This window comes from Hylobates moloch, unplaced genomic scaffold, assembly GCF_009828535.3.
Source record: "Hylobates moloch isolate HMO894 unplaced genomic scaffold, HMol_V3 SCAFFOLD_21, whole genome shotgun sequence".
NCBI lineage: Eukaryota > Metazoa > Chordata > Mammalia > Primates > Hylobatidae > Hylobates > Hylobates moloch.
The window spans coordinates 8,680,015-8,693,690 of record NW_026652296.1 but is presented as its reverse complement, the minus strand read 5'-3'; the positions used below and the strand labels follow the sequence as shown (position 1 = coordinate 8,693,690).

Sequence of the window (13,676 nt, the reverse complement as noted above, 5' to 3'; positions counted from 1 at the left end):
AGGCTGGAGTGCAGTGGCACCAACATGGCTCACTGCAACCTCCGCCTTCCAGGCTCAAGCCATCCTCCTACCTCAGCCTCCCGAGTAGCTGGGACCACAGGCATGCACCACCACATCTGGTTAGTTTTTGTTTTTTTGTTTTTTTTGTAGAGACAGGGTTTTTGCCGTGTTGCCCATGCTGGTCTCAAACTTCTGAGCTCAAGCAATCTGCCCACCTTAACCACTCAAAGTGCTGGGATTACAGGCATGAGCCACCACACCTGGCCTCAGCGTCTTGCATTTTTGAAGCACTTGCCAGATGATTCTGCTGTTATTACTTATAAGTCCTTGCTACTCAGAGGGCGGTCCCTAGAGCACCAGGATCACCTGAGAGCTTGTTAAAAATGCAGTCTCAGCCGGGCACAATGGCTCACACCTGTAATCCTAGCACTTTGGGAGGCCGAGGCAGGCTGATCACAAGGTCAGATCGAGACCATCCTGGCTAACACAGTGAAACCTGTCTCTACTAAAAATACAAAAAAAGAAAAAAAAAAATTAGCCAGGTGTGGTGGCATGTGCCTGTAATCTCAGCTACTCAGGAGACTGAGGCAGGAGAATCGCTTGAACCTGCGAGGCAGAGGTTGCAGTGAGTCCAGATCGTGCCACTGCACTCCAGCCTGGCGAGAGTGACTCCATCTCAAAGAAAAAAAAAAAAAAAGTAGCAGAGTCTCAGGCCCTACTCCAGACTTACAGAACCAGTCTGTACTTTACCCAGATCCCCAGGTGATTCCTGAGGACAGCACATTACAATTTGAGAAGCACAGCTCACAGCCAGTGGTTCTCAGACATCAGCGTGTGTCAGAATTGCCTAGAAGGCTGCTTAAAACACAGGTGGCATGGGCTCCCCATTTGGAGTTCCTGATTGAGTAGGTATGGGGTGGAGCCTGCGATTTTTCACTTCTAACAAGTTCCCAGTTGATGCCGATGCTGGTCTGGGAACCATACTTTTGAGACTCTTGCTCTGTGAGCAAGAAACTGGCTCAGATGCTCAAGGTTGCAGGACTGGAAGTTTTCAGCTCATTGGAACCCACACTTGCCAGATCTGCAACCCATCCTATGTCCCTCAGGGACAGACACAAACAAAGCCTCATTACTTAGCAACACATACTAGAAAACCATTAAACTCTTGAGGGTTTTAATTCCACAGAAGTCAAGCAAGACTAAAAACAAATCTAAGTGAGGCACTGTATAACACAGTGGTTTGGGGAACAGACTGGGAAACCAGCTGATAAGTTTCAATTCCAGTTTTACCATTAGCTGTGTCCCCTGGATAAGCTACTCAACTTCCCCGGTTCCTCAGTTTCCACATCTGTGAAATGGGTATTATGGCCGTCTCACTAGCTTAGATGAAGTTCTTTAGCATATGTAAGAGAACCTCGTGTATTAGTCAATACTGTATAAATGCTATTAGTGTTATTCACTGATATACACACGTAAGATTCTACCAGATTCTCAGGGGGAGAAAAATGCATGTTTTCAATGCAAACTAGAAAAGAGAGAGAGGTGGGTTAAAGGATGACCCAGATAGAGCCTCTGATGGGGAGGTGTGAGGGGCCTCTGATTTCTTTTACATTTAGACATCCAGGAAAACAAAGAAGGCCTGAAGGCCACTCTCCTGGGAAAGGTGCAGCACGGGGAGACCCTCTGCCTCTGGAAGTGGGGGTGGGCCACATTTGACTATTAGAAACCAGGTTAGCATGGCGAGGGTTTTAACTCCTGGGGAAACGGATGAGGTTCCCTAAGGTTCCTCTGGCCCCTCCGTCATTTTACTGGTGGTGACAGGAAGCCTACTAATTACTTTCCATTTTATTTTCCTCCAAAAGCTACTTGAGTTGCAAAGACACTTGCACATTAAGAGTGGCCCAACCTTAGTAAAAAATGTACCCCCTTGCCAGTATCGCAGACCAAAGGTACTAGGATAAAACGTCAGTTGGAAGACGGCTTTTTCTCCGAAGTGGTGGCTGGGGTTGAGGCACACTACTGGGCCGGCGGAGTTTGCGTCCTGCTCCCACAGAAGGCACCACAGTACTCCAGGACACACAACACCCTCCCCATGCCCGAAACACTGGGTGCGGCTCCAGAAGGCGCCTCGCAGCGCTGGCTGCAGAAATCCAAAGTAGCTCAGTGCACAGACTTTCAAATCCAGCCTGGGGTTATTCAGCAATTCTCTTCTATAAACACCTCCCCCAAAAGACTCAGCATCCCCAGTACCTCCCCAGCTTCTCCTAGGCGCAGAGATCAGCAAGGGCCCCGCCCCTCGACCCAGGGGACGGGATCCTGTAAGTCTCACCTGCCTATCTCCATCCCAGGCCTCGGGCACGAGGGTGGTTATACTATTCTGGTTATGGTAGCTCCACCCGAACAAGCTTTAACACATAAGCTATTCGTTTAGTGGAGACTTCATTAAACTACTCCCCTCCACCATCTCCTCGGGAAGGTGTGATCAAAACCCACCAGACCGACTGTGGTGGAAGTTGATGCGGAAGCTGGAGAGCCCGCGCCTCTGGAGGGGTGAGCCTCCCCAGAGAGGGGACCCATCCTCCTTTCCGCGCCAGGAAAGAGCAGGGGAGAAGAGGAAGTCCAGTTACAACTCCTTTCCTCACCCCCTTAAAGGAAAGGTATCGGCTGACCACGGGGAACTGGTAGCCGAAGAGAAAGTAGGAACCCGCAATCTCTTAATCTAAGCACAAGATAAGCAAAAAGGGAAGCGCCTTAGAAATGCAGATTCCCCAACCCCACCCCTGAGATTCCAGTGGAGGCGGGGGAAGGGGGGATCTCTAACTTGCAGGAAGGATTCGGCGAGCGAGAAAAGGTCCCCTCCCGCAGGCTCTTCTGAAGCGGAGGATCCCGGGACGAGAAATGCTGCCCAGGGGGCTTAGGGTGGCCGAGGATCTCCTTGCTATATCCCGTGTCCACGTGGCAGCCGAAGAGGGGGTGTGGGGGCCGCCTGTTAAGTACGACAGTATCACTGCTCTATCCCCACCACAGCTCCTACTTCGCTCAGATAAAATGCAGAGCTCTTACCGGGGCTCACGGCCGTCCCCCACCCCCCACCGTCTGCCCCCATCACCTCTCGGGCCTCCCGTGACCTCTCCGGCTACAGCAGCGCTGACACCCTGGGTCCCTGCGCTTGTGTTCTCTCGGCCTGGAATGCTCTTCCCCCGGGTACCTGCACGGCTCGCTCCCTCCCAGCCTTTGGGTCTTCGCTCGAACGTCCGCTCCTCGGTGAGGCCTTCCCTGGACAACGCATTTGAAACGTAACCCCAGGGCAAGAAGCCACCTTCCAGGCGCGCAGCCGAAGCCCAGTGCCAAGGAGGCCGGGGACTCGGGTGCCCGCGCGCCCCGAAAACAGCCTCTGAGGGGTCCTCTGAGCATCCTTCCAGCGTGTTTGGGAGGCAAACTCGTTGACTAGCTCTTGAGAGGAGTGGCTAGAGGAATCCAGGCGGGGAAAGGGACGGTTGACTCCAGGAGGGTGTAATTTACAAAGGCGGGGGGCGGGGACGCTCAGGTCCGAGTCCCAGGACTCTGCGCCAGATGCTTCGCCCGCCCTTTCAGATCCGCTGCCGGGTCCTCGTACCCGCGCGGGTCCGGAGAACCTCTGAGCACCAGCCCCCAGCCCCCGGGCGGGGCTCCAGCAGCGCTACTCACCCGGCTTCCCCGCCACCTGCGGGGCCACCTCCGCACACTCCCGGCGCACAGGCCGCGGCTCCTCGGAGTTGAGGTGCTGGGGCTTGGCCTGCTTGCGCCGCGACATGGCGCGAGGACAGGGCTCCCCGCGCGTTCCTAGGAGTGGCCTACTTCACACAACGAATTCCCGGAGTTAGGAAATTACCCCCCTTCGGCCGGAACGCGCATGTCCCAGCAATTCTGCTCATCAGCCGAGCAGGGCGATTTATCAAGAGTGCTGACGGCTGATTGGCCTGGAGCCAAGACCCCAGGAGTCCCGTGGACTTGCGGTCCGCGCCCGGGCAGCCCGCGCCACCTGGGAACTCGTTAGAAATGCAGACTCTCGGGCTCTACCCCAGACCCGCTGAATCAGAATCTGCATTTTAACAAGATCCCCAGGTGATTCGCATGCACATTAAAGTTTGAGAAACCGTGTCTGCATTTTAACGAGATCCCCAGGTGATTCGTTTGCCCATTAAAATTTCAGAAGCGCAGCTCTCCTCCAACTTTAATGTGCGCACGAGTCACTGGGGATCTCGTTAAAATGCAGATTCTGACTCAGTGGGTCTGGGGTGGGGCCTGAGCTCCTGTATTTCTAACGAGCTCCCAGGTGGCGCTGTGGCTGCCGCGCTGCACAGGCTGCGCTTTTAGATTCGGACTTAATTGGTCTGGGCTGGGACCTGGGCATTGGGATTTTTTTTTTTTTTAAAGCCGTCTCCCTCCCTTACCACCCCCATCACACACACAGGTTATTCTGATGTGCATCCAAGCTGAGAAGCACCACCTCCACTCCTGGTTCTCAGCCCTGCTGCTTACCCAAATTTAAATTTTAAATGAGTTGGAGACACCAGAGTGTCTCCAACTGCAGGGAGCAATGCAGATTCCGAAAGTTCTGGATTCAGATGGCCGAGGCCAGAAATGCGTGTTTTTATATAGCACGCGCCCGCTCCCGCCCCGTGACTCGGGCGCACTGGGTCTTGGACCACACAGGAGTGCTTTTGGGGCCAACCCGGCGTCGGCCCCGCCCAGCAGGTGACGGAGGCGTGGTCCTCGGGGGGTTGAGCTAATTAGCGTTCGTGCTCAGACTGGCTGGGACCTCGATGAGACCCGAGGGAGACCCCTTCTTGCGCCACGTAAATGACATCTAACGGGGAGCAAGAAAGCCACCTACATCCCCCAGGTGTTTACTTTCTTCAAATTGGGGAGTTACTTAAGACTGGGTTGTGCCCCAAGCTTGCCCGAACCTGAGAATCACGTGGGGGCCCTTGTTTCAAAAAGACCCAGCCAGGCTCAGCTCCGAGTTTTTGGGGCGGGGCCTGAGAATCTGTATTTTTAACAGCGCCGCGTATGAGTTTTACGGGGTGGTCCTGGGGGGTTGGCAGCATATGTAATGAGCCTTCTGTGAGGTTACCGTTGGCGAACCCCAGGGCAGGGCCTGCGAGAACGGCATTTTTGCTTAATTGTTGCCATTTCTCTAAAGCTGACCTGTTTTCCTCAGACTTCCCCTTGATTTTCAGGTTGTGAATCGATTTAGGAATATTTGTGTAATGCCCGGTGAAGTCACGTCAGGTTAAATTTCTGAGACTTAAACTTTTTGAAAAACACAACGCTTCAAGTCTTCTTTGGGATGTATGTGTAGTTACACGGATCTGTAAAGACATTTGAAAATATATACATGTAGCCAGGTGCGGTAGCTCACTCCTGTAATCCCAGCACTTTGGGAGGCCGAGGTGGGCGGATCACATGAGGTCAGGAGTTCTAGACCAGCCTGGCCAACATGATGGAATCTTGTCTCTACTAAAAATACAAAAAATTAGCTGGGCATGGTGGCGGACACCTGTAATCCCAGCTCCTGGGGAAACTGAGGCAGGAGAATCACTTGAACCCGGGGGGTGGAGACGAGATCGCACCACAGCACTCCAGCCTGGGCGACAGAGTGAGACTCCATCTCAAAAAAATATATATATATATCTATATATACACACACGTTTATTATGTCTCCTTTTGAGGAGACTGGATAAACGGTGGTTGCCTCTGGGGAAGTTGAAAGAGGCATGGGGGGATGGGAGACATCTGATACCCCCTTATACTGCTTGAGGTGTGTACGTGTGTTTGTATTTGCTTTGTTATTTCACCTCAGGTGTACACAATCAATTATTGGTACATGAGGCATTATTACTGGCCTATTTTTAGCCTACACTTGCCTACATTTTTTAGGCTGCTTGCTTGCACCTCTGTTCATTATGATATAATAAGTACCAGGGAACCTACTGCCCCAAAGTAGGACCTTAACCACAACCTACATTTCTCTTTATATGGCCTTCTGATGTCCCCTCCCCTCCTCTGCCCTACAACTTAAGAATCATCAGCCTGACTCCTACAGATCTCATTCATTTGCTTTTTCTCTTTAGCAAGTTTTATTGTACCTACATGTATTCCTTAAAAAAAAAACAATTTTAATATTTAAAGAATATAAAAAGGGTATGTAATCTTCCAAGAATAACTTTTTTTCACTTAATATTATTTTGCTAAGATCATCCAAATTGCTGTCATTGTTTATTGATTTTGACTGCTCTGTAAATATTCCACTGTGTCAAAATGCCAGTTTCTTCACCTACTCTCCTGTTGATGGGCACTTGGGCCTTTGCCAGGTCTCTGCCATTGTGAACAGTGCTGCTATGATCTTTCCAAAAAGTGTCAGAGTTTCTCGTGAGTGAATGTATACCTGGGGGTGGTATAAGAGATAATGCCAAAATGATTGTATTAACTTACACTTCCCCAGCAAGGTATAAGAAATAACGTAGGTCAGGCTCCGTGGCTCACGCCTGTAGTTCTGGCACTTTGGGAAGCTGAGGTTGGTGGATCACTTGAGCTCAGGAGTTTGAGACCAGCCTGGGCGACATGGCAAAACTCTGTTTCTACAAAAAATATACAAAAATTAGCTGGGCGGGTGACACACACCTGTGCTCCCAGCTACTCTGGAAACTGAGGCAGGAGGAAGCTGACCCTTGGAGGCTGGGCAGTGAGCCATGGTTGTGCCACTGCACTCCAGCCTGGGCAACAGAGTAAGAACCTGTCTTGAAAACAAACAAACAAAACCCAAAATGTGAAGCCCATTCTTTCTCACACTCAGGATTATAACATGCCTTTATTTTTGCCAACTATATTGATATAAAATGGTATATCAGTATAGTCTTGACTTGCATTTTCCATGTAGGTATAATTGCAGCCAAAAACAAAGTGAAAATGATAAATGTGTTCCACAAATATAATGACAACTGATTAGTCTTATTTTTGAAAAAAATTGTTTTTACTCTTTTGCAAAACATCCAATCAGAGTTCTAGTCCTAAATTAAGTTTATTACCTTTTTTTTTTTCTTTTGAGATGAAGTTTCACTCTTGTTGCCCAGGCTGGAGTGCAATGGCGTGATCTCAGCTCACTGTAACCTCCTGGGTTCAAGCAATTCTCCTTTCTTAGCTTCCTGAGTAGCTGGGATTACAGACAGCCACCACCACGCCCGACATTTTTTTTTTATTTTTAGTAGAGATGGGTTTTCACCATGTCGGCCAGGCTGGTCTCGAACCCTGGCCTCAAGCAATCCACCTGCCTCGGCCTTCCAAAGTGCTGGGATTACAGGCATGAGCCACTGCCCCTTGCCATCATGTTTGGTTTTAATGGCTTTATTTCAAGGCTCAAAATTTAAAATCTGAAAAAAACAAAACAAAATACACACACACACACACACACACACACACACAGACACATGCACAAACTTACAGGGTCTACAGATATAAATGAAAGCAAAGTATCATTGGCCATGCATAATCAGTCATGATTCTCCTCTTTCAATCCCATTTGCCTATTACACAGGTTGACTATTCTGTTGAAATCCAGCTAGAAAATTTTCATCTTCCCTCATAATCAGGAGCTTCTGCAAATTAAAGTGAAGAAGACACATTACTATATTGTACCTGGAACAAATGGATTTCAAACCGAGGGAAGCTCTTTTTTTAGATTTTTTTTTTCTTTGAGATGGAGTCTTGCTTTGTTGCCCAGGCTGGAGTGCAGTGGCACGATCTTGGCTCACTGCAAGCTCCACCTCCGGGGCTCACGTCATTCTCCCTCCTCAGCCTCCCGAGTAGCTGGGACTACAGGCGCCCACCACCACGCCCAGCTAATTTTTTGTATTTTTAGTAGACACGGGGTTTCACCGTATTAGCCAGGATGGTCTTGATCTCCTGACCTCATGATCTGCCCACCTCAGCCTCCCAAAGTGCTGGGATTACAGGCATGAGCCACCGTGCCCGGCCAGAAGATGTTTGAACAGGCTACAAAAATCTGTTGCTGGCTGAGTGCGGTGGCTCATGCCTGTAACCCCAGAATTTGGGAGGCCAAGGCAGGTGGATCACCTGAGGTCAGGAGTTCGAGACCAGCTTGGCCAACATGGTGAAAACCCATCTCTAGTAAAAATAAATAAAAATTAGCTGGGTGTGGTGGCACAGGCCTGTAATCCTAGCTACTTGGGAGGCTGAGGCTGGAGAATCGCTAGAACCCAGGAGGCGGAGGTTGCAGTGAGCTGAGATCGTGCCACTGTACTCCAGCCTGGGTGCCACAGCGAAATTCCACCTCAAAAAAAAAAGAAAAAAAAAATTTGTTGCTAACTTTAAACACGTAGACTGAGGTTCTTATAGGCGACAACTTTTCATTGTTTTCAGCAACAATATCACATAACAAGGGAATCATGGCCAAACATGCATTTAAAAGTACTTTCTGCATGGGATGTTTCTGTTGAAAACTATTACTTCTTCATACTTCATATATTGCCTTTGTCCTGATTTTTTTTTCCACTTAACCAAAACACTGAAACTTTAATTGAATCCAAATTACACCTGGCAAAGACCTAGGCCGTACACTCCTCACTCTTCTCTATTGCACCAATTCCTTCTGAGGGGTCATTTCACCAGCCACCTGAGAAGTGCTCCAGCTATCCCACACCAGCTAGAGACATCCCAAGCATAGCCACATGTGCATCAACGTCCAGGCATACTCAGAGCTCAGGATTGTAGGTTAGTACCACTTTTCCCACCACCCCCTTATATTTCACGAAGGACTCACAGCCAGCAGGTTAACTCTCCCCTCCCCACCCCTACCAAACCCTGGAAAACCATAGAGAGCCTTTTTACGGCTCCTCTTTCTCGGCCCCCTTCTTCTGGAAAGCAGTTAGGATGTTTAAGCTCTTCTGGAGCTCCTCCTTCTTCCCGTCACTCAACTTGTTCTCAATCAGCCTGGCGATCTACGTCATCTCTATGCTGGGAAGTCCTCCACTTGGTCTAAGATCTTCCCTGTGATCTTCAGGTATTGCTCGGCCCAATTCTTCTCAGTCTCCTTCACACTTGAGACATGGTCCTGCCGCTGCTTCAAGAGGGCCTAGCGGGCCTCCACGCAGAGGCCCTGATGAACTCCTGGCCAGGGCGTCGTATGCAGCAGGCCACCAGGCCACCTGGCATACCTAGATAGACCCCTTGTCCCTTCAGCCAGCGCTGGATGGCTCCAACCTTAACTGCTCCAGTACGTGGGACTGGGTTCTCAAAGTCTCCCTCCCGGGAGAGGTAGAAGACTGGGTAGCTCTCTTTGTGCAGCTTGTATTTCTCACTCAGCTCCATGTTCAGCTTGTCACCATAATCTGAGATCCCCACCTCTGCCACCAAGAGATCATCGCTGGAAGCCGAGTTTTCAGCAAGACGCCTGAACTCATCCTGCTTCTCACCGTAGCGGTACTGGGTGTTGAACTTCATCAAGACGAACCTGCTTTTGGGAATGACCTTGTAGAAAGTGACCGTATCCAGGGGAAGGGCGCCCTTGGTGTGCAGGCCGCTGCAGCCATGCGGAGCGGAGAGGAGCAGGAAGCCCAGGAGAAGGGGAAGCAGCGGGGAGAGAGACGTGGAGTGGGGCACAGCAGCAGCCATATCACCGGGTTCTGCGACGGGGAGGTGGGGAAGCCGTAGTGGAGAATCCCCCAAGTCAGTGGTCAATTTTTTTTTTTTTTTTTTTAGACGGAGTTTCGCTCTGAGTTTTGCTCTTGTTGCCCAGGCTGGAGTGCAATGGCGTGATCTCGGCTCACTGCAACCTCTGCCTCCCGGGTTCAAGTGATTCTCCTGCCTCAGCCTCCTGAGTAGCTGGGATTATAGGCATGTGCCACCACGCCCAGCTAATTTTGTATTTTTAGTAGAGATGGGTTTCTCCATGTTGGTCAGGCTGGTCTTGAACTCCCAACCCCAGGTGATCTGCCTGCTTCGGCCTCCCAAAGTGCTGGGATTACAGGCGTGAGCCACCTTGCCCAGCCTGTGATTTTTTTTTTTAATAGTAGTTAGGTAATCCCCTTTGTTCACACAGAAAGTTAATAAATTTTCAAACATTGTTGCTTTGTAGAAGAAAAATGGAGAATATCTGTAATTCTCACAACTCTTAAGTATTTTGTCAAGAGATAAACAGCATACTTCTGAATTATACAACAGATTCTCCTGGTCACTCTACCCTTCTTTACAAACACTATAAAGATGCCAGAGGCAGGATAATGTAGTAACTAAGAGCACAGTTTGGAGCCAACCTGAGTTAGAATCCTGGCTCTGGCCGAGTGTGGTGGCTCACACCTGTAATCCCAGCACTTTGGGAGGCTGAGGCAGGTGGATCACCTGAGGTCAGAAATTTGAGACCAGCCTGGACAACGTGGTGAAACCCCATCTCTACTAAAAATACAAAAAATTAGCTGGGCGTGGTGGTGGGCACCTGTAATTTAGCTACTCAGGAGGCTGAGGCATGAGAATTGCTTGAACCCAGGAGGCAGAGGTTGCAGTGAGCCAAAATGGCGCCACTGCACTCCAGCCTGGGCAACAGAGTGAGTCTCCATCTCCGAAAAAAAAAAAAAAAAAACAACCAAGAATCCCAGCTCCTAACTCTGTTCACATCCCACCTGTGTGATCTCAAGAAAGCTGTTCTGTGTCCCATTTTTCTCATTAATAAAATGGCAATGCCAAGGGTGGCTTGAGGATTAGTGAATTTATATATGTAAACAGGTACAGAACAACATCTGGTACATAGATACTACTCTAAGTATTAACAGTTATTTATGATAATGGGGTAAGAGTTATAGTTATCTATGAAAGTAGCACTCATCTGTAATTGGTTATTCCACTTAGCTAGGCACAGTTACTGTTTTACATGGAAATATATTTGAAGCAAACAAGCCTGTGTGACCTTACTCAACTCTTCTGAGTTGCAGAATTCTCATGCTTTTATAGTTTCAATCCATATATTAAATGAGGAAAGCTTACTCTTCTTTTTAAAGAGAAAGAGACAAAAAACAAAGTATCAATACAATGTTGTTTCTGATTGTCCTGGGCCTCTGGGGATGTGGGCACCCTGGCTGTGTTCTCCTTCCTTTTTTTTTCTTTGTTGGGACAGTCTTTCTCTGTTACCCAGGCTGGAGTGCAGTGGCATGATCTTGGCTCACTGCAGTCTCAACTTCCAGGTCTCAAGCGATCCTCCCATCTTAGCCTCCCTAGTGGCTGGGACTACAGGCACATGCCACCACACCCAGGCTAATTTTTGTATTTTTTGGTAGAGAATGTGTTTCACCATGTTGCCCAGGCTGGTCTTGAACTCCTGGGCTCAAGTGATCCTCCCACCTCGGCCTCCCAAAGTACTGGGATTACAGGCACGAGCCACCGTGCCTGGCTGGGTTCTCCTTCCTAAGCATCCTCATTAAACTTGTATCATTAATATTACTATTCTCTACTATGAATACCAGAATGAACAAATAAATGTTTATCCAGGCACAAATGATTCCCCAAAGAGGTGTAAAACTAGACAGGAGGCTGGGCTCGGTGGCTCGCGCCTGTAATCCCAGCACTTTGGGAGGCCGAGGCAGGCGGATCACGAGGTCAGGAGATCCAGACCATCCTGGCTAACACGGTGAAACCCCGTCTCTACTAAAAACACAAAAAATTAGCTGGGCATGGTGGCGGGCACCTGTAGTCCCAGCTACTCGGGAGGCTGAGGCAGGAGAATGATGTAAACCCAGGAGGTAGAGCTTGCAGTGAGCCGAGAATGCGCCACTGTACTCCAGCCAGGGTCACAGAGCAAGACTCCGCCTCAAAAAAAAAAAAAAAAAAAGAGAAAACTAGACAGGAACAAATCGTATTTATTGATCATTACCCTTGTACCCTTGCCAGGAATTCTTTTTGAGACCGAGTCTTGCTCTGGTGCCTAGGCTAGTGTGCAGTGGTGCAATCTCGGCTCACTGCATCCTTTGTCTCCTGGGTTCAATCGATTCTCCTGCCCCAGCCTCCCGAGTAGCTGAGATTACAAGGCGCCCGACACCATACCTGGCTTTTTTTTTTTTTTTCTTTCATTTTTAGGAGAGACAGGGTTTTACCATGTTGGCCAGGCTGCTCTCGAACTCCTGAACTCAGGTGATCCACCTGCCCCAGCCTCCCAAAGTGCTGGGATTATAGGCATGAGCCACCATTAGTTCATTTGATAACAATTCTTTGAGCCCACTTTATTGCCTGGCTCTGTTCTAGGTGCTGGAGATAGAGTGATAAAGACAGACAAGATCCAGAAGGGATTAAGAGAAGTAACCAGAGAATGTACAAGGTCACTTTAGAGGGCACTAGGCGCTATGATCAAAATATTGTGGTAGTGTGATCGGGAGTGACTGGGTGGTAGTGGTGGGTACCTGATTTTGGCTAGAAGTGACCTTTGAGCTAAAACACGAGTGTAATAGCCAGCCATGGAAAGAATCAGGGAGAGAGCATTCCCGGGGGAGGGAGGAGCAACAGCAAAGACTCTTTTAAGAGACCAACTTCGGTATGTTTGAAGCAAACTAAGGAGATTCAGGGACTAGGTAGCTCCCAGATAAGAAAAACATGATATGAAAAATTTGAAAAAAAATGTTCAAGGTCACTTATGATTAAAGAAATGTTAGTTCAAGTAAACGGAAACACTGGTTTTCACCTGTCCCGATAGAAAAGATTAAACACACACACATGCTGAGCGTGAGCCAGCTATCCCATGCCTATGCTGTATTTTTCAAACTCATTGTGCAGAGAAGTCACCTGGGGATCTTGTTAAAATGCAGATTCTGATGCCAGTGTGTCTCAAAATGTAACATGTATACAGATCACCTGGGGACCTTGTTAAAAGTCAGATTCTGATTTCAGTGCTTCTCAAACTTTAATGTAGAGGAATCACCCGGGGACCTTGTTAAATGCAGATTCAGGGCAACAAACATGGAAGGGGTGTTCAATCTTACTAATTATAAGGGAATGGCTAGTAAAGCCCATTCCCACTGTTCTTTTCACCTATCAGATCAATAAAAATTTAAAACATTCAGAACATCTACTGTTAGGAAGAGTACAAGGAAATTGGTTTTCTGATGCATTGCTAGTGAGAGTGTGAATGTTTATAGCTACTTTCGAGGGCAATTTGGCAATACATTTTTTAAAATGTCCTGCCAATCTATCAATTCTGCTTTCCATCTTTTCTCCGCCAGAGAAATTTGCACAGGTGCACAAGAATGTTTGTTGCAAGTCATTGTTATAGCAAAAAAAAAAATGAAACATCCTCAATGTCCAACAATAGACAAGTGGCTACATTAAATTGAGGTTTAGCCAGATCATGAAATACAGGCCAGGCTGGGCACGGTGGCTCATGCCTGTAATCCCAGCACTTTGGGAGGCCAAGGCGGGCGGATCACGAGGTCAGGAGATCGAGACCATCCTGGCTAACACTGTGAAACCCCGTCTCTACTAAAAATACAAAAAAAAAATTAGCCAGGCATGGTGGCAGGCGCCTGTAGTCCCAGCTACTAGGAGGCTGAGGCAGGAGAACGGCATGAACCCAGGAGGTGGAGCTTGCAGTGAGCCGAGATCGCTGCCACTGCACTCCAGCCTGGGCAACAGAGTGAGAC

General features: G+C 48.7%; 2 protein-coding genes across 4 annotated transcripts in view; both read right to left on the bottom strand.

The window, feature by feature from the left end:
* ZFP64 (ZFP64 zinc finger protein) overlaps window positions 1-13,676 on the bottom strand; it is a 113,629-nt gene that overhangs the window by 17,510 nt on the left and 82,443 nt on the right. The window contains exon 1 of one of the 2 annotated variants that reach the window (XM_058433053.1): window positions 3,688-3,844. The exons of the other annotated variant lie outside the window; for it this stretch is intronic. Within the exon in view, the coding sequence (XP_058289036.1) occupies window positions 3,688-3,793 (106 nt within the window). The 5' untranslated portion in view covers window positions 3,794-3,844. Of the gene's footprint in view, window positions 1-3,687; window positions 3,845-13,676 lie in introns of those variants that run through there. 2 annotated transcript variants of the gene reach the window in all.
* LOC116461044 (endoplasmic reticulum resident protein 29-like) lies at window positions 9,124-9,672 on the bottom strand. 2 transcript variants are annotated; one of them, XM_032142458.1, is made up of 2 exons: window positions 9,529-9,672; window positions 9,372-9,389 (listed from the first exon to the last, which is right to left on the bottom strand). In XM_032142458.1, the coding sequence occupies exons 1-2, from the start codon at window positions 9,670-9,672 to the stop codon at window positions 9,372-9,374; spliced, it is 162 nt and encodes a 53-aa protein (XP_031998349.1). The 2 variants fall into 2 exon arrangements, with proteins under 2 accessions (XP_031998347.1, XP_031998349.1); XM_032142456.1 differs by having other exon boundaries at window positions 9,124-9,672.